The sequence below is a fragment of the Sphaerodactylus townsendi genome, linkage group LG02, assembly GCF_021028975.2.
Source record: "Sphaerodactylus townsendi isolate TG3544 linkage group LG02, MPM_Stown_v2.3, whole genome shotgun sequence".
Taxonomy (NCBI): Eukaryota; Metazoa; Chordata; class Lepidosauria; order Squamata; family Sphaerodactylidae; genus Sphaerodactylus; species Sphaerodactylus townsendi.
In genome coordinates, this window is record NC_059426.1 from 162,835,766 (window position 1) to 162,859,221 (window position 23,456).

General features: G+C 46.4%; 1 protein-coding gene across 1 annotated transcript in view; it reads right to left on the reverse strand.

Moving 5' to 3' along the window:
• Positions 1-270: 270 nt before the first annotated feature.
• The window catches only part of CDC42BPB (CDC42 binding protein kinase beta), a 160,590-nt gene continuing 137,404 nt past the window's right edge, over positions 271-23,456 (reverse strand). The window contains exons 26-35 of the mRNA XM_048484640.1: positions 23,228-23,364; positions 17,586-17,725; positions 16,179-16,260; positions 13,658-13,874; positions 11,683-11,745; positions 7,316-7,436; positions 7,095-7,212; positions 4,892-4,997; positions 4,718-4,788; positions 271-2,286 (exon numbers count right to left, since the gene is read on the reverse strand). Coding sequence (XP_048340597.1) covers positions 2,155-2,286; positions 4,718-4,788; positions 4,892-4,997; positions 7,095-7,212; positions 7,316-7,436; positions 11,683-11,745; positions 13,658-13,874; positions 16,179-16,260; positions 17,586-17,725; positions 23,228-23,364 — 1,187 coding nt within the window. The 3' untranslated portion in view covers positions 271-2,154. The remainder of the gene's footprint in view (positions 2,287-4,717; positions 4,789-4,891; positions 4,998-7,094; positions 7,213-7,315; positions 7,437-11,682; positions 11,746-13,657; positions 13,875-16,178; positions 16,261-17,585; positions 17,726-23,227; positions 23,365-23,456) is intronic.

Sequence of the window (23,456 nt, forward strand, 5' to 3'; positions counted from 1 at the left end):
TAAAACATAACTCCAGAGTGGTGGGAATATTCAGGGCCCTTTTCCACTGGAGGACTTTTCCCTCAGGAGAGATTCAAGTGGCTTACCTCACAGGGGTTGTTGTGAGGCTAAATGGAGGAGAGGAGAACAACGTCAGCTTCTTTGCGTCCCCATCGAGGAGAAAAGTAGGGAACAAATGAATTAAATAACTAAATACATAAAAAATTACCCTTCAGGAATCAACAGACACCCTCCAGCCCCCACACGACAGCAAGACACAGAACAACGGAGAACTTTTAAAACCTCCCTCTTCTGCTTTATTGACAGGTAAATTGTTCAAAAATGTTCTCACAATTCAATAATTACAAAGACTTTAGACTTACATTAAAAAATAAGAGTAAAAACCAGACCCCCCCCCCCCCCCCGAAGCAGTAGTGTCCGGCTCAAAGCGAGCCTCTGAGAAAGAGCGAATACCGTCAAACACTTAATGTGATAAATTAAATGTTGACTAGAGAACCCACTCGGCTTAAAACTAGAGAGATAAGTGCCTGGTCCTATACAGTGTTTCAGGAAAAGAGTATTAGCTGTGTTGGGATAGGGTTAGCCCAGAGGAACCAGATTTTAAAACAAGTGACTGTCATCAAATTGGCACAGGAAGGCACACTAATGTGACTATGACAACTGGATATGCCAGCCACAGAATTTAATTACACGCCTGTTAAATGAAACATGATTACCAAAAAAAAAAATTCTTTGGAAGGAGGGGGGGGAAGGAAAAAAGGGACTAAATGTATAATACATGGGAAGCAAGAGATTAAATACACACGCAATAGGCAATGTCACCGCTGCACGTGCGCCATAGCAAAATATACAGGAATGTGCTGTGCATTTTTAAATCTTTTCTTACATGATCAATACTTTTGATTAGCAATCATGGGGTTTTCATGCAATGGACTGGAGGTGGTCGGGGGAACGGGTGGAAGTGGGGGAAAGAGGCACCCTCATATACACATCCTTCAACGTTTCCACTTTGGTTACCGATAAAATAGACGGATGGTTGTAAGTACTACACAATCCCTTCGATACAAGCAGCTTTTATAGGGAACGCAATCCCGAGAGAATGCTAGCTAGCTAATTTATTTATTTATTTTTAAAATGTAGTGTATCTTTTACACTGGAGAAAACACACACACACACACACACGCACGCGCACACATGTAGAATCAAAAACAAAAAAAAATCTCCCAAGAGGAATTTACGAGTTTGTCAGGAGAGATGGTGGCAGGGATAGTGGAGTTTTTTTAAAAAAGAATCTCTTTCACAGCAGTATTTTACTTGTGTTTTAAAAGTCCTGCCCTGACCGACAACAGCTGAAGAGGTCTAAAAAAGACAAAAAAAGCAGGGTGAAAATAAAACATTACCGGTAGGATATTTTTATGTACAATGACTTCAGGTGAGGAGGAAAGACATTTACAAAGCTGAGAGTGGAATGGCTAAATACGCGAAAAGGCCACAGACTAGAACCTTGGTTTTCATTCAGCTTCCCAGCAAATCCTACTGATGCTGGAAAAGGCTCTACAGCTTCCTACCCTTTTCCTAAACTTTGGCGGGGGTTGGGGGGTGGGGTGAGGACAGCGGAAAACGGGGAAGAATATATTTCACCGACAATGTGAACTAAGCCCTGCTTTTCCTTCCCGTCCAGGAGGGTCCAATTTTTTTTCCTAAAAGGATTTCCTGCTAACAAGACATTACATCATCCTATAGAAAAATAATATTCCTGACATGGCTTAGTAGCAAGAACTACCAGCATTTCTTCTCTCTTTCTTTTTTTCCAGCTTCAGAATGAGGACCATTCCTGGGTAGCCTTTAGTGTATGCTGCAAGAGCGTATCATAGCTGTGCACAAATAGATTCACCGTAGGTTTAAGAACAAACAGTTCTGCATTTAAAAAAACAACCCCCCCAGTAATAAAGAAGTCTCTCTTCCTCAATATTCTTCCCTTCCCGCCCTGCCCCACAATCTGGATATAGAATTTACTTTATTTTTTTGGGGGCGCAACATTAGAAATCCAGTCTTGGCACTGCTGTTGAAGACAGTTGTCATGTTCTTGAATAGTCCGGGGAGTAGCGGGTGGTCCCAAGTGAAAAAGGGGCGGGGGGTGGCACAGCCATAGCGTTATGCATCACAGGTTGATTGGTCCAGTCCATCTAGTGTCAGTTGATTCCTATGAGGAGAGTTCGGACTCGGGGGCCCACTTGGGTTAGAGCTGTTGGAAGGTGTAGAGTGTTTGGTGGAATCCGAATCAGGCTGTAAGAGAGAGAGGGAGAGAACAAACGGCAGTAATACCTGTGAGATGATGCAACACATTTCAAGCTCCTCATTATTTTTAATGAAAGGAGACGATCAGCCCAACGCGTCGTGACAAGTGTCAACTTCCCCATTACATGCTGGTGTCCTGAGGGTTCTGCGGCAAGGAGGCTCCCATTTGTGAGCAGAATACATTCAGGAAACAAAGTGAGCCTGACACGAATGCATAGGCATTCTGGTAGCAAGATAAGTCTCGAATTCAAACTGCACCTCACTAAAACAGACCCAATTTTTTCAGCATGGGTCTGTGCCGTCCGTGGCTCAAGGGGGGTGGTCTTGACAAGGTGGATTCCAAGTGTTTTGTCACCCCAAACAAAGTACATCCCTCCTGGGCCTCTGCTGCTAGTATCCAGGTCCAAGTCAAGATCCAGACAGTTATGGCATGGGGCCAGAAGGGGATGCTAGTCACCTCCTGTGCACTGATGGCTGGGAGGAAACCAAGCTCTATTCAATGCATTACCCTACATGGCCTCTTGGGAGGCTCGGCTGGAGAACCAGCCTTGGTACTTAAATTCTGAGACGTTCTTAAGCCCCGCTTAGCTGTCCAATCAGACTGGAACTCTCTGCCAGAACTCTTACAGTGTCGCCCCTCCCCTTTTGCTCTTCCTTCAGTTCCCTTCTTCAAAAGCCCATCTGTTATTTCATACCCAGGATTCAGTCACTGGGAAAAGAACACTCCTCCCTCCAGGTGCAAAAGGAGATGAGGGAAAAGGGAGGCATGTATGGACTAAAGCAGGCAAGAATCATAGAATCACAGAGTTGGAAGAGACCCCCAAGGGCCATCAAGTCCAACCCCCTGCAATGCAGGAACACACGATCAAAGCACTCCTGGCAGACGGCCATCCAGTTTCTGTTTAAAAACCTCCCAAGAAGGAGAATGAAAGGGTTAAAGCAGCCCCCAACCCCAGTTGCTTGTCCCATTCTTGACAGCAGCCTCCAAGGCAATTTCAATCATTGTGGGGTGAGTGGGAAGAATCACATGACAATGCATCTGGGCTAATTTGCAATGGCCCTGGGCAGTCCGAGGGGAACTGCAGGATTGTGACTGCAACACAAGGGTGTCAAACGTTGCCAGAATGGCTAGTAACACAGTTGGTGGGGGGGGAGGGGGAGGAGAGTGTCCGCTGGACAAGCCCTCCAGGCAATTAATCCCATTGCATTTTCGAGTTGCCCTGGTGGTTGATGGGATTCGGCACGCAGGCTGTTTCCTTTCCTCTTCGTTGGCTGCTGGCCGATTTCCCAGTTATTTTGGAATGCAGTTAAAACTCTTAACAATGCATCGCTTCACAGAAGGACTGCTACTGTGGCAGTCAATTTAATTGGGGGAGACGGGATTTATTTTTAGCCAACAGATTAAAAGGCGATATTGCCGAGAGATACGGTTCACAAGATTTTGCCGGGTTGTAAACAGCAAGTTTGGCTAGAATGCAATTATTTAGACAAGATAAGCTGGGAGAGATGTGATAAGACAACAGTCCGGGGAGAAAGAACATCCTCGAGGTTTGTATTTCACAATCTGCATATTTTGCACGTGTGCTAACGGAAAATAGGAGCAGGCAAACTGTATGTAGGCCTAAAGTGTGATTTCTGATGTAGAAATCAACGCACAAAACAGCTCTTATGAACATCCTGTACACACTGGGTAGAACTAGAAGAGGATTTCTGCAGTGTGAATGTGGGTTTTGATAATGCTCCCTGCCAATCCCTACCCAAGTACTGTTCTTGGGGATTTTGGGCTATGGTGGAGGGGATGTGAGATAACCCTGCTCTGCTGACAGAAACCTCTTCTTTCAGCTGACATTTCTGGGGGGATCTAAGGGATTCAGATCTGCCATGATAGCTGAAGCAATTTTTTAAAAGAATAAGCAGATTTGCTCATTTGCAATGGTTCACAATCCAAAGCTGCTTACTAAACCCTTTTCACAAGACCATTTGGAAGACAACTCATTCTGAGACGGGTTCTTTTGGGGTTTTTTGCTAGGCATCTTCACAAGATCAATGGATATGTAGAACAATCAAACTGAGCCATCTGCCTTACGCAGTGGGGTTTTTTTTTGGCCATCGAATCACAGCTGATATAGGGCGACCCCTAGTGGGGTTTTCAAAGCAAGAGATGTTCAGAGGTGGTTTGCCATTGCCTGCCTCCGCATCACGCCCTTGATATTCCTTGGAGTTCTCCCATTCAAACGCTTGCCAGGACCGACCTTGCTTAACTTTGGTGATCTGATGAGAACAGGCTAGTCTGGGGCGACGCAGGCCCTACAACCGCTGTGCCCTACAACTGCTGTGAAGATGTGAAGACAGGCCTTCCCACACAAGAAGAGTTTGCTGCAGATTATGTTTCGGGAGGGTGTCTATAATCAGGTCTCACCTCTTTGTCAAACTCCTGGTCCGGATCGGACATGCTTCGCAAGGGCATGGATGCCCCCAGGTCACCCCCACCTGCAACGGAAAAGTGTTTTAAAATCTATACTGAGAAAAAAAGAGGGGGGGAAACCCCGCTCTGAAACCGCAGCTTTATAAATAGGCTGGTTTCTATCCTTACTTGCAGAAGGCCAAGAAATGTAGCTTTTGTTTCTCAGCGGTGCCTGGCGTGAAATGTTGGTCGTGGGAGGACAAGGCTTTTCATCTTGGGAAGACGGGAGGACGCTCTGCAGAAGAAAGGGCGACTCAGTCATTCAGACAAGAGGTTTTCAACACAAGTTCCTTTTCTGTGAAACTTTTCAACGGAATTGTTTCTTTTTAATTTTTTTAAAAAGGAATACGGCATTCACAATGTCGTTACGTAATGGTATTCACACAAATCCTGCTCTGCTCAACGGATGAAAGCTCAGGTAACACAAAGGTATTATTTTAAAATAAAAAATAAAAAAGGTGATCGTTCACCTTCCCACACGTACCAATCAGCCCACGTTCCGTCCAACGGCTGGAAGCAGGGTCAGTGAAATCTCAAGCAAACCAGGCTGAATAGAAGAATCCCACGTATCACCGCTCTTATGCAATGATTTCTTTTGTAGGCTAACAAGTAGCCAAAAGCACACAGAATTCCCCTTTTTAGACTAGGTAAGAATTTTGCTGGTTTTCAACAAATCGATTTACTGGGGTCTTGTTGCGACAAGAGTCTGAATAGCACCTGAAGGAGAATCTGGCCACAAAATAGGCCTTGCAGTTCTCCCCAAAAAGGCAGAACTTGAAAACGATTTGCTTTTCTGCCTGTTATGGATTTGCAATAACAGGCAAAGGAGGAGAAGTCGATCTATGGCTACCAATCTTGATCCTCCTGGATCTGAGGTTGCAAATGTCTTAGCAGACCAGGTACTCGAGAGCAGCAGCAGCAGCAGAAGGCCATTGCTTTCACATCCTGCATGTGAGCTCCCAAAGGCACTGGGTGGGCCACTGCGAGTAGCAGAGCTGGACTAGATGGACTCTGGTCTGATCCAGCTGGCTCTTTCTTATGTTCTTATGTTCAATAAATACACAGTGATGGTCCTAATAAAAACCATAGTGAAAAAAACCTCTCTGGGAGTTTTTCCATTTGCTGCCAGCTGTTGGAAGGTTGCATAAACTCCTACCGGAGCTAAGGCAAGAGGTTACTAAAGGAAGACGGGGTTCAGTTTCAGCAGCCAACAACATGCGGTCTCGAGCGAAGGATCAGGGGCCGCAAGCAGAAGCGCACGCACAAGAGGTTAGTCATTCCCTGCCGACTGTTAGACCCCCTCCCCACAAAGCACTTGCTGCAATCCCCGCAGAGAGGCACAACACATAATATTGCCCGCTTCAGTTCCTCAAAGAGCCGCTCCTACCCTTGCTACAGAAGCAGAGAAGGGACAGGAAGAGGAAGAAAGCAGTGAGGAGGAGGAGGAGGAGGAGGGATGGTCGCTCTGGAGAAAGAGTTCAGCAGAGACAGGGCTCATGTGATAGACGTGCTCAAAGTCTGTTGGAGGTGATATCAGAGCAGAGTGTCGGGAGGATGAAGGGGAAGGAAATTCGCTCTGTTATTTCAAACAAGACAAACGAGAAAAAAAAGGAAGGCGTTTAGAGAAGGGTTATTGAAGAAAAATATGACTGCATTCCTGGCAGCCCTGGCCTCTTTCAGGGCCGCTGAAGCAGAATCTGGGAACACACCATCCCGTGCCTGGATGAAAAGAATGGGACTTTGGCTTGCAAAGTTTCCCCTTCTTCTCTCACTGTGGGGAGACGGGATTATCAAGCGAGGGATTCCCAATGTAAGACCAAGGCCGACTCCTGGGGACATTCCTGCCCTAAGTGAGCAGCAGAGAAGAACAGGCATCCAAACAGAGAGCCAGCGTGGTGTAGCGGTTAAGAGCAGAGGACTCTAGTCAACTTTGATTCCCCGCTCCTCCACATGAGTAGCAGATTCTTATTTGGTGAACTGGAGCTGTCTCCCTGCACCTGCACATGAAGCCTGCTGGGTGATCTTGGGCTAGTCACAATTCTCTCAGAACTCTCTAGGCCCCACCAACCTCACAAGGGGTCTGTTGTGGGCAGGGGAAGGTGATTGTAAGCCGTGAGACTCCTTACAGGAGAGAAAAGCAGGGTAAAAAGCCAAACTCCTCCTCTTCTTCTTCAGACCCCCTTACGTCTCACACTGGGCATGATTAAAGGCTACAATTGTCCTTTACAAAGACCTCTGCCAACTCTGTCCCTGAAGATTTGTGGGACGTGGCTGGCCTTACAGTGACGTCAACAACCCCGAGGAATAAAACAAAACAAACAAAAGGCTATACCAGTGGGAGGTCCATCAGAACTTGCATTCCATCTCCTGGTCCCATATGCGCCACGTGGTTGAAATTGGTTGGGTTCGAAATCATTTTGGATCTGAGTTCAGGGTCTCGGAGCATCTCTCTAAAAGCAAAGGAACGGCAGAGACAACCAGGTCTTAGAAACAGATTCGCCACTGCACCCACAGGATGGGGGGGGGGGGAGCAGAGAGGAACCGGAGGCTCACCGCCTTTGCTGCAGTCTCTCTTCCTCGGGAACTTTAAAGACGAATCTCCTTTTGCTCCGCGTGCGAACCATTTGCTTTTTGCTGTTATCGGACGTCTCTGGCACGCTCAGGGCTGCTCCTGCTGCAACGATACATTGCAAGGTTACACAGACTAGGACAGTGATGGCGAACCTTTTTGAGACCGAGTGCCCAAATTGCAGCCCAAACCCCACTTATTTATCGCAAAGTGCCAACCCGGCAATTTAATCTGAATGCTGAGGTTTTAGTTTAGAAAAAAACAGTTGGCTCCCTCTTCCTCTGCCCCACCCACTCGAGCAGGGGCCAGCCTGCTGTAGCCTCCAGCAAGTCCCGCACGCACTGCTCTGTGCCTCTCTAGCATCTCTGCCTCCTCTGTGCCCCCCCCCCACCCACCTCGGGCGGCAGCCCTCTGGAGCACAGGCACCAGGTCTGCCAGCCAAGTCCTCTGTGCTCACCGCGGTGCATGCACGTCGTGCTCAGTGGCCCAGGCCAGCCTAGATGGGTGTGTGTGTATGTGTGTGTGTGATTTTCTGCCCCCCACATGATGAACTCTGTGTGTGCGTGCCCACTGAGAGGGCTCTGAGTGCCACCTCTGGCATCCGTGCCATAGGTTCGCCATCACTGGACTAGGATGTAACGTGCCAGAAAGACTGCGCGAACCTTCCTGGAACAAATGGGACTCGTGCTTCAGTAATGGGCAGTCGATTAATTTAAGCTCATTTAAGCCAAGGACATCGTGAATGCAACCTCACAATCAATAATACATTTATACCCCCCCCACACACTCACCCCTCCTGTTACAATTTCCATGTGTTTTGCCCCTCCTGACAGAGTGATTTGCTACAGTAACGCTAGACCGAGCTGCATTGTTTGATTTCATTGTTTGATTTGAGTTCCGCAGGGCCTGTAAGACTGAGCTGTTCCACCGGGACTTTGGTGAGGCTGGCTGCGGATTGGCTGCCCCCTCGTAACGCCCGCCACACTTACCATCTCTGGCAGCGCCCCTCTGCTTCCATCTTTCGGCGCTGCCAGCCCCTCCCGGCCTTTTTGATCGGGTGCCTCCAATTTAATCATGTATTGTACTGTTGTGCTAAAGGGATTTGCTGCATGGTATTTTAATTAATGTGTTATCTACTATTGTTTTAGATGGTTTATATATTCTATTCTATTTGATTACTTGTTTTATTATGTGGTTGTTTGGAACTGTTGGGAGCCGCCTAGAACAAACAAACAAACAAAGTACCATTCTGAGATGCTGAAGATAGCGTACGGTAACAAACACGGCAGCAGATACTGCTGAAGGCATCATCCATGGCTGCAGTCAACGGTTGTGGGTTTTCCAGGCTGTGTGGCCGTAGTCTGGCAGTTTTTGATCCTAATGTTTCACACCCATCAGTGGCTGCTGGCATCTTCAGAAGCACGTCACAGTGAGATGTGTTTCTCCACGTGGCCCAGTGAAACATCTCACCACGACATGCCTTTGAAGATGGAGGTCATGGATGTGGGCAGATCATTAGCAGCAGAAGTGGCGTAGTGGTTAACAGCAGATGTACTCTAATCTGGAGGAACAGGGTTTGATTCCCTGCTCTGCCAATTGAGCTGTGGAGGCTTATCTGGGGAATTCAGATTAGCCTGTGCACTCCAACACACGCCAGCTGGGTGACCCTGGGCTAGCCGCAGTTCTTCGGAGCTCTCTCAGCCCCACCTACCTCACAGGGTGTTTGTTGTGAGGGGGGAAGAGAAAGGAGTTTGTAAGCCCCTTTGAGTCTCCTACAGGGGAGAAATAAATCCAACTCTTCTTCAAAAGCTACCAGACCACAGACACATGGCCCAGAAACCCCACAACAGCCACAAGGTAGAATGTAATTCAACAGCTAGACCAGGGGTAGGGAACCTGCGGCTCTCCAGATGTTCAGGAACTACAATTCCCATCAGCCCCTACCAGCATGGCCAATTGGCCATGCTGACAGAGGCTGATGGGAATTGTAGTTCCTGAACATCTGGAGAGCCGCAGGTTCCCTACCCCTGCTCTAGGGCCAAACGAACAAGGCAGAGAGGCCAAGGCCTAGTCCTGATGTTGCCTCCTGGCACTTAACATTTGAGTTTGGAAAGTGGAACTCAGGTCCTTGACTTTTGCATAGGAGCAAAATGGAAAAAAGGTCGCTTACACAGAGTTCTGTGGCTGGCAGGAGATAAAATGCGTGCCACTGTGTTCTGGGCTATCTGAAGATTCTGAGATGACTTCAAGGACAGCCCCACATAAAGCAAACTGCAGCAGTCGTGAAGAGCGTGTGCCAGAAATCATGGTCAAGTCGGCATATTGTGCCAGTCATGTTTGCTTGATTTGTGGGCCAAACTAAACACGGTTAGTACAATCAATCCACTTTTATACCCAAAGGGCTAATTCACTTGTCCCAAGACAACGACAGTCACTTGAAAGTTTGAATGATTTATTTTGGTGAATCAGAGAAGCATTTCTGCATGTACGTCACGTTATAAAGATCCGAAAATTATCACTGTCTTGCAACAAGTGAATTAGCCCTTTGGGTATAAAAGTGGGATTGATTGTACCCGCCCCATAATAATATTTTGAATATGGTGGAAACTAAACATGATGGCAGTCACTGGGCCAACCCGTAGCCACTGACACCATTTTAGAGGAGAAAATAGCTGTTTAAAAATTGCCACGAGGGCTCAATTTTGATCAGGCCTGCTGTGTGGAGGTAACCGGTTATCTTGTTTCCTTTCTCAGGTATGAGATCACCTGTTGCTGCTATGACACAGAACTCATCAGGATTGGGTCTTTGGGAATTTTTAAATGGCTGTTTTCTTCCCTCAAAAGGGATTGGTGATCACAGGTTGGCCCTGTGGCTGTCATTATGTTTAGTTTAGCCCTTAATGCACTACAATATTCAGGAACAGACATTGTACTCATAATGGCAGGAAAAGACCGGACTCACCCTGCTTGGTCTCGCTGAATGTTGGGATATTTCAACTAGTGCATAGGTGTCAAACTCGCGGCCCTCCAGATGTTATGGACTACAGCATGATGCTGGCAGGGGATGATGGGAACTGTAGTCCATAACATCTGGAGGGCTGCGAGTTTGACACCTATGCACATAGTGCAAGAGTTCTTATCTGTTTTTCCTTAAAGTCGGAACTATATCACCCGGGATGCCTAAAAGGGCACTCTTTGCCTGCACTAATGAACAAAACACACACACAAACCTTTACTGGCATACAATGAACAAAACAGTAATGAAGAGTGTGCATCTGTTATCAGTAACAGATTTAGTAAGGGAAGGAATACGGTACGACATACTATGATGCCAGGTGTGACGGACTGCAGATTAAGGGTCAATTTTAAAGTGCAGTTCTATCAAAGAAAAGGAATTTGACAAGTTAACGTGGAGCTCCATCTGATTGGCTACTATGGCTGTATAAAAGGCCAGGGGGTGGGTGTTCGTGGAGGAAAGGAAAAGAGGGAGAAGAGAGGAAGCTCTCAGAACTGAGTGAGGGAGAGAGCTTTGGTCTCAGAAGGCTGGATAGCCAAGTTTTGCTGAAGGACTGGGAAAGGCCAGGTGAATGTAAGCCTGAGCCAAGGTCCTAGGGAGGCATCACCACAAAGGCAATACTCAGGAGGGCTTGTTTGCAGGTCGCTGTGGAGAAAGGCTTGTTTGCAGGTCCCTGTGGAGAAAGCACCTAGATAGGGTGCTGTGGAGGTCCCTGTGGAGAAAGCACCTAGATAGGGTGAAGTCTCTGGGGGTTTGTGTTATTCTGTTAACAGAGACAGGAGTGGTTTCCAGGTGGAAAACCCCAGAGCCTGCTCTGAGAAGCCCAGCGTACCTCCCTTTTAGTGAAAGGAGTTGGTTGTTTAAGTATCTGTCAAGTGCAGTGTAGGAAAGATTTTCCCTGTGAAAGAAGTTTAGCAGAAGTAAGTTTATTAAAACTGAATCAGGAGTCCTGTCTGGAAACTATAACAGAACATCTGAAACAACTAAAGTGTTTAGTAAAATATTCCTGTCAGAGAAAAAGAAAAGTTTAATTATTTCTATGACTTATTTTACCATAAATAAACGTTTCATCTTTGTTTGCCTGTTAATAAGCCTCAGGAGTCATTTAAGAGTGCCCCAATCCAGCCTGGTAAGAGCAGATGGTTTTGGAGGGAAAAGCAAAAATCCCCTCACAGAGCTATCAGTATACCCAAGAGATGGCAGATTAGAATAAGGCTGACAGGAACTCCTGAGGAGCCTTAGGTGTGTGCCCACTCGATCTGTGCTAAAGCGACTGTCACACCAGGGAATTGCCATTAAATATACAGTAGCTGAATTAGCAAGAATGTCACTTACCATCACGGGTCACCTCGATGACATAGAGGCCTTCTTCGGAACCAATTGCTATTCTATCCCGATCTAATGGTAAGTGGAAAGAGGAAGAAACAAAGGAAGAATATTGTCATTTTGAGAGCAGTCCTGAAAAGTGGGGCACAAAAAGTGAATTAAGAGTACATGCCTGGTTTTCTAATTGGGAGCTTTGATTTTGATCATGGAAGACGTTGATGTGAGACAGCCAGTTCGGTCTATGCTGAAACGACTGCCGAGGCTCCACCACTATCTCTGAGCGCAGTTTAACTTGATTGTTTAGGCCTTTACAGCTTTTGAAGTAGGTTGGCCCAGGTGACTTGGGAACACGGTTTCTTTTCATATCAGGCTCCCTGGGAGGACTACAACCTTGGCAGGGAGTTTCTGTTTCTCCTCTCTCTCTCTTACATTAGTTTATCTTGGCTAAAGCTCAGCTGCCTCCTTGCCGAGGGAAACCCGTCAGGCTAATACCTTTCTTATCTTCCTGAAATGACTTAAGAGGTTTCCAGTCTGGTCCACGTTGGGGTGGGGAGTGGGATTTCTTTCTCTAGCCTTGCAAAGTATACCACTGCTATGTGCACTGTGATTTTTATCTGAGCTTAGCGTTCTGCCGTATTTGCAGTGGTTACTTGTATGTTATGCTGTTTCAATGGCCATCCCTAAAGCTTGGGTTTCTGATGAGGTTCCCATGGGTTGATACCTTTTCCGATGCCAACCAAGTATTTTAGAAAATGGGTGGGATTGGGGAGGGATTTTGCCCTGCAAGCCTTCTGAAAGGCCACTGGAGATTTTTTTTAAAAGATGCTTCGGCAGCAGCTACCACCACAGTGCTACCTGCACCACAGCTACCATCTTCAAGGTGAGACTGAAGTTAAACAGCGGCAATCATTTTGTGGCTCCCCCTAGAGAGCCAGCGTGGTGCAGTGGTCTAATCTGGAGAACCAGGTTAGGTTCCATATGAGTGGGAAACTCTTATCTGGTAAATTGGATTTGTTTCCCCATTCCTGCACATGGAGCCTGCTGAGTGACCTCAGGCTAATCACAGTTCTCTACAAACTCTCAGCCTCACCTACCTCAGCAGTGTCTGTTGTAGGGACAGGAAGGGAAGGAGTTTGTAACCTGTTTTGAGAGTCCTTACAGGAGAGAAAAAGGGGTATAAATCTAAACTCTTCTTCTTTACATCCTGCAGTAGCCATTTTGAGACTACCATTTTTTGGCTGCATTCACCATGTTGTGTGTGAATTTTAAAGCTGACCACAGGCTCAAAAAGAATGCGAACCTCTGCCCTAAAGGGCTCTGGCCTTCAGATGGGATGAAAATAAGTAATTTCCAAAACTGAGCATAGTAATAGGCCGGGAGAGGGGTGGGGAGAGAATACCCACATGCATGGTATAATAGTTAAGAGCAGGTGGATTCTAACCTGGAGAACCGGGTTTGATTCCCCACTCCTCCACCTGAGTGGCAGAGGCTTATCTGGTGAACCAGATGTGTTTCTGCACTCCTACATTCCTGCTGGGTGACCTTGGGCCAGTCACAGTTCTCTCAGAACTCTCTCAGCCCCCCCTACCTCCCAAGGTGTCTGTTGTGGGGAGAGGAAGGGAAAGGAGCGTGTAAGCCACCTTGAGTCTCCTTACAGGAGAGAAAGGTGGGGTATAAATCCAAACACTTTTTCTTCTACGTATTCACAATTACACTTTAAGATGTATGAGTTAAGCTATTTTCCTCCTCACCCTTCAGCCTGAAGCAGTGGGCAATGGAGACAACAAAATTTATTCACAGCACTGCAGATGCCTCCTGCGAGCAGAGTTAATCATAATTAGCTTTTCAGAATCAATTAGTGAATGTCACACTGCCACGCTTCTGAAGGCAGTGATACGGATGAGGAATGCGTTTAAGGGTGCCGCAGCACGGCGATGCCGGCGCCCCATTTGCAGCTTCTGATGCCTCATTATAGTCGACGTACCTATAATAGCGGCAGCCAGGCTGGCTTTAATGAGAGGCAGCGTGCTGTCGTAGGCTTCTTGTGGAATATGTACAACTTGGTTTTTCAGCCTGTTTTTGTGCAGGATCGACTGCAGCCCCTCCAGGATTCCAACCCACTTTCGCTTCTCGTTCTCGTTTTCGGTGAGGATCAGCAGAGAGCAGGTCTTTGAAGGCGAGCCTAAGAGAGAAGCTGTCACCTTGACAGCCAGAGGAAGGAAAACGGTAACGGCCTGAGCGAAATCTGTTCTTTTTGCAACGTAGCAGAACCGCTGGCATTGGCTACGTGACTGGCAAATACGTGATAAGGCGACTTCTTGGAACAAGGAGGTAACTTTCATGGTGCACGAAACGGATTGTACTAAAAATGTTTCTTCAAAAGGGTGTGGTGGGTTTTCTGAGTTGTATGGCCATGTTCCAGTAGCATTTTCTCCTGATGTTTCGCCTGCATCTGTGGCTGGTATCTTTGGAGGAGCAGTGGCCGCAGTGGCATAGTGGCTAAGAGCAGTGGCTAAGAGCAGGTGCACTCTTATCTGGAGGACCCGAGTTTGATTCCCAGGTCTGTGAGCTGTGGAGTTTGATTCCCAGGCTTGAGCTGTGGAGGCTTAACTGGGGAATTCCGATTAGCCTGTGCACTCCCACACACGCCAGCTGGGTGACCTTGGGCTAGTCACAGCTTTTCGGAGCTCTCTCAGCCCCACCCACCTCACAGGGTGTTTGTTGTGAGGGGGGAAGGGCAAGGAGATTGTAAGCCCCTTTGAGTCTCCTACAGGAGAGAAAGCAGGGATATAAATCCAAACTCTTCTTCTTCTCTTCTTCCTCTGAAGATGCCAGCCACAGATGCAGGCGAAACGTCAGGAGAAAATGCTACTGGAACACGGCCGTACAGCCTGGAAACCCACCACACCCTAGTGATTCCGGCCGTGAAAGCCTTCGACAATACATTTCTTCAAAAGGACTGGTTTATTAGAATCAACATTCATTCTGACTTTACCATTACATCTCCGCTCAGTTTTAACATAGGAGAATTTTTGCGCTCGAATATTTCCGAGTGCAAACACGAGGGACCGGTATCGCGCTGCTTTCAGTGGGATACACGCTCAGGTGCGCATCCCCAGCTCCATTCTGGCAATCACAATATTTTAAACTTGTGGAGCACCTGGACAACAGTGTATCTAAGTACACCTTGGCAACCGGAATACATTCACCCTATCTTCCTAACCTCTTGGAAACACTTTCGCACCATTTTGCAAGGGTATGCAAAAAACTACTGGTGTGTTTATGTGTGTGCACACTTTCCACAGAGGAGGAAAAGGATTCCCAGAGTTCACTGCCACCACAAATTTCAACTCTGCACTATTTAATTTTTATCTCTAGCACAGGGTTGGATGACATGTGGTCAACCTATTCCCGTGGTGGCGAACCTTTGGCACTCCAGATGTTATGGACTACAATTCCCATCAGCCCCTTCCCAATTCCCAATTGGCTATGCTGGAAGGGGCTGATGGGAATTGTAGTCCATAACATCTGGAGTGCCAAAGGTTCGCCACCACTGACCTATTCTTTGGTAATCTATGTGTATTCTACAGATTGTTTAGCTGAATAGTTCAGGTTTTATGAAACAAAACCTAGCCGAATTTATCTAGGCTGTCTGCTACTATACTTCCTGAGTCATTAGCCAAGACAACAGGGGCGTGGAAGCCATGCAATTATTTCTGGACTGAGAAAAATGAGTTCTGTTAGGGCCCCAATGGGCTTAAACTGTAAACAGCCTGGTGTAAAATACCTACGGCTTGCCCCAGGTAAAAATTTGGACCCTATATATGCGGTCTGTATGTCAGGATTGTGAAATTATCCTGTAAATATATTCCAGTGTTGTCCCACTGCCTTAAGCTTTTACTAGCATACCCTGAGTGACAATGCCACCCATTTCTGTACGAGAATATTGGGAACCATTAACGGATAATAAGATGGCACCCTGTAAACACCCTGTTGAGCATTTCAAGCTTCTTCTGTTCAACTTTGTAATGCTCCTCTCTGCCAATTCAAAACCAGGCAGTAAAACAAACAAATCAAAACGAACACCAGAGAGTGAGCCTGGGTAATACAATTACAGCCCAATCCAAGTTGGGGGCAGGGGGGGAGCAGTAGAGCAGCGCCTGGGGACAGCACCATGGTGCCATCTCCAAAGAGGCAATTTGGCAGGACAGGTACTGGGGAGAAGGAGAAAAACCTCCTCCTTCCTAGGGAAGTCACGAAAAGGGGGTGTTCCCAGGCTGAAACTGCACCCTGAGAAAGCCACCAGATTACCCCTGGCCCCTACAGCAGAGGGGTGCCAGCACATAGTGCAATTCAGATGCCATGCAGTTATGCAGTGCCCTGCCACTGGCACTCTTTTGCTAAAGGAATACACATACATACACACCATATAGCTCCTCTGCCAGAGTATTCGCCACTTATGCTGAAAGGATGGGTATTTAAACAACCAAATCAAATATCCCTACCCTGAATATGCAAGGGATGTCTTTGCGGGTTGCATGTATAACGTCTGATGCTAGAACAGAGCTCACAGAGAAATCTTCGTCCCTGGGATGAAATCAAATGACAAGAGTCAATTAATTAAGCAAATGTTAACCAGCCCCACCCCCTTTCCATGACAAACAAGTTTCATATGACCAGATGGATTATGAGGTTCGTCAGATCACCCGGGGAGGGGGGGGAGGAGGCGCTGAATGCCAATAAGGCCTATCTCAGCAAAACATGGGGACCGATAAGCCCTATTTCAGGAGAATGTGGGTACAGATAAGCTCTGTACTGAGCCAGATCATGCAGTCTCTTTCAACTGAGGAAAGCAGGCAGAGGAAGAAAGCTTCAGAAAAGCAGCCATGTTAGCCCATTTCAGCACAAGAGAATTTTTCAGCAAAAGAGAATATTGGGAACCATTCATAGATAGTAAAGTGGCAAACTGCGAAACACCCTGCTGGGCATTTCAAGCTCCTTTTAGTCAACTTCGTAACGCTTCTCTCCGCCAATTCAAAACCATTCAGTCAAACGTGCTTAAAAACAAAAGACGAGGAGCATCTTGGAGACTAATAACATTTATTCCAGCATGAGCTTTCTTGGGGGGGAGAACAGACAAAAGCACGTGGGAATTCAACGAGCTGCTCTTCTTTGACATCAGGGACCAACGCGTGCACACAAACAGCGTCTTAAGTTTTCCTAAGATGCTTTACCAATGTAGCAGCTACTTCTTCATTCAAACCACAAATTAACCAAACGGGCCTGTTTTTGTGTGTTTATGGCCCCTTCCACACGGGCCAATAAACGTGGGCTAACCACGGCATAAAACCCGTGCTGGGGGGGAAGGGGGGGAGGACTTTGCATGGATCCCGCTCCTAACATGAGTCCGCTCCATGTTTTTCCTCCCCAACCCGGGTTTTCCAAGAATGGCACTATCTGCGATTCTTTTGTTTTAATGTGGATTTCAGCCATGACCAAGCAAACGGCTGCTCTGGGAAGTGTGTTACTTGGACGCGCTTCCCTTTTTTTCCCCAGTCCCCACTTCTCTGCTGTGTAGCTATGGAGGGGCACAGGGACGGCAGCATGGCTGGGGAGGTCCATGCCTGCCAGGCTTCGTAGCTACGCAGCGGAGGGAGGAGAGTGAAAAAAGCACCTCTGTTCAAAGGCGTGCGCCCTGGCCAATGCACTCGCTGACCACGGGATGCCCAGCCATGTGAACTGGGGCTACGACAGGTTCATTTATCCAGCCTACAACCCACTTTCCATTTGCTGTGCGGAAAGGGCCTTTGGGTGTGAGTGCGGCCTTTGTGTGGGTGTGTGCTTTCAAAGGAAACGAGTGTCAACCTGCCACGCAGGGGACTGACCACTGAAATGACAAAGCCAGCACAGACCTGAGATCCAACACCTGACTTGCGACAACTCCTGGCTGGGTGGATTTCCCTTCAGGCACATCGTAAAGGAAGAGTTTACAGTCGCAGACCACCGCGTAGGCCCGCTGCCATCCTTTCTTAACGCCTGTGGGCTTGGGAACCTGCAAAGACATTCACACATTGATATGCATGCAAATCCAAGTAATGCACTGCATCGCTCACAGCTTTGCAGCCGTAAAGCAGAAGAAGCGATTAAAAAAATGATTATACTTGAGCTACATTTCTGTGATACGGGTTGAGCTCTTCAGGCTTAAATGTGTGTGCAAATGTACTTAGTGAGCGGGTTATATGCACAATGCGCTTCCCGAGAAAGTCACAATCTGGCCTCTGGAATGCTCTGGGTGACGGGCCGCACATAACACCTACTTATACCATATAGTTATATGTGAAAATCAGCAGGGGAACTCCACATGAAGGATAGCTATATCAGTGGCTGCTAGCCACAGCGATTAAAGGGAACCTGGACTATATGCCAAGACAGAACATCAAGGGAAAGCCTTGGGCAGAGCAACTGGTTCTCTGGACTAGAGGGAGCGCAGGTCGCATCCAGCAGGGCTCTTCTGGTGTTCTTACTATGCTTAGAAATTGACACTGCAATTCTAAGCAGAGGTCTATGCTTCTGAACCCCATAGACTTCAATGGTGTCTGGAGACACCCACCCTGGTACTTGTTTTGAGTGTCTCAGACTCCACCAACCCTTCTCGCCCCTCTTTTGGATTGCAAGAGGGTGGGGCCACAAGAAATGCCATTCCAGGCAGCGGGGGGGGGGGGGCACAGCAAGGAAGGGGGCGGGATCCTTGGGAAAGGCTCTCCCATCCCCTAAGCCAGGTGGGTGAAGGGCACATAAGAAGAAGAGGAGTTTGGATTTATATCCCACTCTTCTCTCCTGTAAGAAGATTCAAAGGGACCTACAATCTCCTTCTCCCCCCCCCCCCCACAACAAACACCCTGTGAGGTGGGTGGGGCTGAAAGAGCTCCGAAGAACTGTGACTAGCCCAAGATCACCCAGCTGGCATGTGTTGGAGTGCCTAGTCCACCAGAAAAGCCTCCGCAGCTCAAGTGGCAGAGCAGGGAATCAAACCCGGTCCCCCTGCTCTTAACCACTGGAGAGAAAAGGGCTGGCCTAATGGGGGATGGGACAATCCTCCATATAAATGAAGGTTTCTGGGGGGCTGAAGGGAAACTGGGTTAGGGGGTTCCAAGCTGGGAGGAGCCTAAGAGCCAAGGCAGAGAGGCTGCCCAATTGGGCCATTCTTGCCACCGCCCATTCTGAGGTCACTGCACGCCAGAGCATGTGAGGAAGGGGCATGGTGGGGGGTCCAGGAGAGGGTGCTGATGCGGAAGAATCTCACAACCGGACTGAAGAAATGCGTGACTCTGTTTAGGATTGCTCTGTGAATGACTTCAACATTCAGTGAGTACAGATTTCAGACAAAAATGAAAAGCCCTCAGACGTTTTGTATTAATTCCAGGATCAGGATTCTGGAAGCAGAAAAGTATCACAGAAGCGGCATGAACGTTTATCCTTCCCGTTCAAAACCAGGATGAAAAACCCCACTTTCCTTCCTCTTCCACAGAACTCTTCTCTTATTTGGCAGCCTGAATCCTTCCCTGCTGCCAGTTTTGGGCACTCCTTGCCAAACCGCCTGCCATGCTCCGGGTTTAAGCGCTAAGGGGGTTACTGTGAATGGTAAACAAAGCTTCAGGGCTTTATCGCAATTAGGGAAGATAAATTGCGAGGGAGAGGGCTTTCGGAACAGTTCCAGGAGAGAGCTTCTTCTACAGTTCGCTCCTTCTAGTTTATCTGATATAATATAATCTTCTTAACGTGGCACCTCTTCAACTACAGCTGCTTTCTCCTTCCTGTATCCTCTTACAACTCCTGCTGACAGCATATTTTTCTCCTATCTCTACACTGTCTGTTCTTCTTATTAGCAAAATCAGTTTGAAGGGATGAATTCTCAGCAGCAGTTTGAGGACCTTTATAGACACTTTACTTTCAACCGTACTACCCAGTTATTCAGTATAAAGTTAGTTCTTATTTCTCAAGCAGTGACAAGAGCCACACATTTTCACGTCTAAAGTGTGTGATTATCATAATGCGGAAAATGTATATATACATATATATGGCCTTTGGTTTGGGTGCCATCTGTGCATCTGTACATATATTTATTTTTGGAATTGCTGCTATAATGTATTTTAATGTTTTATTGGTATATTGTATTTATGATATTTTGTATTGTATTTGTTTTATATTTTATTGTACACCGCCCAGAGCCCTTCGGGGGTTGGGCGGTCTATCAAGACCAATAAACAAACAAACAAACAAACAAACAAACAATTTAAAATAAATAGATAGATAGATAATATATATATGTGCGTGTGCACGTACACACACACGCACACACATACAGTGTAACTAAGGGCACTTCTGCACATGCAGAATAATGCACCTTCAATCCACTTTCAATGCATTTTACAGCTGGATTTTACTGTGCGAAATAGCAAAATCCACTTGCAAACAATTGTGAAAGTGGATTGAAAGTGCATTATTCTGCATGTGCGGATGTGCCCAAAGCCTCAAACTTAAAAAAAAAAACCTTCAAAAAAAAGATTGGTTTTTTTTTGGTAATATATCAATAAAATCAAGCACTATCCACTTACTGCAAGAAACAGTACACAAGAGGGCAGAAAGGAAGGTGCTTGGGTTTCTGTCTATTTTCAGTTCTATTTTCACTTTGGCGTCTGCATAAAATTTGTTTTTTATCTGCTAAGCTCTTTAACTTGGTATTCTGGTACCACTTTGTGTGATATCAAAACACAGGTAACAATGGCTTATTACATACAGAAAACCGCTGTTAAAATACCAATGTCCCCAAACCGCCATTAGTGTAAAAAATTATTATTATTAACTTAATTCATAGCCCCCCTTTCTCACTGAGACTTGCTCTGCTACCTCTATATCACCAATTTTTGCAAGGCAGAGTAGCATTTCGAACTTTCATGGTCTTAGGTCTTGCAGTGACACTGATTGTATTCAGGAACTGTATACATCTGCCTCATTTCTCCCTAGGCTATATTACTGTTAGCACGCAGGACTGGTCAGTATAGGCAAGCAATAGTGATTGATGCCAGGTTGCTACCTTAGGTTGAGTTGCATCTTTCTAAGTTTACTGACTTCAGCTCAAGTTACAGCTCACTGTAAATGACAAAGCCATTTAAATCTGAAACTCATTAAAATAAAAAAGTATCACAGCTGCAAGGTAATAGTGTTTTAGTATCTACGGAGCCGGCTGCCCAACACTTTATGTATTACAAGATTTAAGCCATCCTTCCATAAAAGCTCAGAGCGTGTATCAAGAGCTGTGTGAGATGAGACTTTAGACAACTCAACTTTGAACTTCTGTCACTCTGCAGAATGTGCAAAAGAGAAAGGTTCGGGAAAGTATTTTGATAAAGGGATTAGAACGGAGGTATAAAAGGACAGTCCAGGTTGCCTTTATAAGTGAATAGGATTACAGTCTATTGCAGCACATAGTAGGCGTCATCTTGCTTTTACCGCACTCTCTAACTTTTAAAACCATTCTTTACATTCTTTATGGACAGAGATACTCAGAAGCTGGGGAGCCACGTGTGAGTTTTCTGAGCACTGTTCCCCAACATAGCACCTACACCATTTTTCAGGGAAAAAGCTCAGAGAGACATTCTAACCATCCCAACTCTTGGACACGCTAAAGTTGAACTTGAATGGTACTTTTACCATAAGGAAGTCTTTATCGTTTCACATCCCTCCTAAAAAAGGCCCTTTCTGAACGGGGCCAAAAACAGCAGCCCAGGGACAGAAAAACACCAGTCCCTGGGGAGCTGTTCGCACAGGCAGCACTGCTGCAACGCAGCAGCGCCGCCCTGTGCGACCCCGAGTGGCGTGAATGCGCCGCTTTCCACCTACCTTCCCGTCCCCCCCACTCACCTCGTCCTCCAGCATCGGTCTGGAGGGCTGCTGAGAACCGCCCACGCTGCCTTCCGATCCCTGGAGGTTAGAGGGCAACATGGGGAGGTCCCTGCAGCCCTCCAGACCGACGCTGGAGGACGAGGTGAGTGGGGGGGGGATGCAGAAGAGGCGGCTCCTGTGCTGGCCTCTGCGGGGGCTGCTCAAATGCTCCCGTGCAAGAGGCCCCCTCCCCTCCACCAGCATAATTTCTGCCGGTGGAGAGGCGCACTTTCCGCTGTGTGGAAAGGACCAAAGAGATTTGGCGACCCTCAAAGCTTGCACTCGGGTTTTTGATGTGTGCATGTGATAGATCTGGCCTGCAGGGCCTTCTCCTCTCTCCAGATACTCAATGGCTAGCTAAGGTTCAGCACAGATAGGGACAGGAAAGCCTACATTCTCAGAGGTCCTCTGGTAATTAAAACAGGTTATCGTTATACAATTAATATTAATATTTGTATCTTGCTGTAGTTGTACTTCGTGGGCTGGCACGCAGTCAATTAGCTCTTCAGGGAGACGGTTATAATAAAAGTGGCTCTCTGACAGCCACAGGTTCATGCTATGTCATAACTTATACAGCTTTCTGCTTGCTGTCTTTTTGTAATTCTGCAATCCCAGTCACACTGAACTGTATACTGGATGCCTTACTAGGGGTGGCCAACCTATGGTGCTCCAGATGTTCATGGGCTACAACTCCCATCAGCCTAGTCCATGTGGCAATTGGCCATGCTGGCAGGGGCTGATGGGAATTATAGTCCATGCTGGCAATTGGCCATGCTGGCAGGGGCTGATGGGAATTGTAGTCCATGAACATCTGGAGCACCATAGGTTGGCCGCCCCTGCCTTACACTGTCTTTAATATATATATATTATATATATATATTATATTATATACACTGTCTTTAATATTATATATATATATATATATATATATATATATATATATATATATATATATATATATATATATATATATATATATATATATATATATATATATATAATTTGCCTTAAGTCTCACTAAGAAAGGCAGATGATAAATGAACAAATAATGAACTAACAAGTAAATATTAAGCTGTCTGTTTTAGAGACTCCTCAGGAGCCAAATAGTCCTTTGCATACATCAATTGGGTAGACATTGCTCTGTTTACAGTACCTTGACACTTTGCTCAATGAAAACTAATGTTTTATTTTTTGCTGAGTTAGGATTCATGAATGGAGGCTTAAAAATACAGCAGTTATGAAGACTCCATTTCTGAATATTTATTAATTTACAATATTTATAACTTGCCCCTGTAAGAAAGCACTCGGGGCAGTTAACAGCAAAGGTTAATAATTTAAAATAATAAATCCTAAATCATATCACAGCTATAGAATAATTTGCGACAAGTGTTAACAAGGGATGCTTGGCAGTTACATTTTCCTTATTTGCACGCTCGTGCATTTCAGTGTCACAATTTGATACAGCACTGGGCTGGATTATTAATGAACATAAAGACGGCCATCATCACAGTTAATTGCTGACTGACGATGCAGGGCTTGACAAATCACGCCCTCATCACAAGAGTTCCGCAGATGAGAATTCAGCCTTCTGGCCGAGACATCAGTGACTTACTTTGACATAGCCCTTGTAAGCTGTTCCTATTCCTCTCTGAACATCTACTCCGAGTGGCCTCTTGGCTTGCTCCGGAGGGATCGGGCAGACTTGGGGTGAGCTGTCCTTACAGGAAACATGGCACGCGAATGAACACACTGAAAAAGAAACGGCGGATTTGTCAAAGCCGTCTACTGTTAAAAAACTAAAATGACCAGTCACCAAAGAACTGAGAAGGGTCATGAGCCAG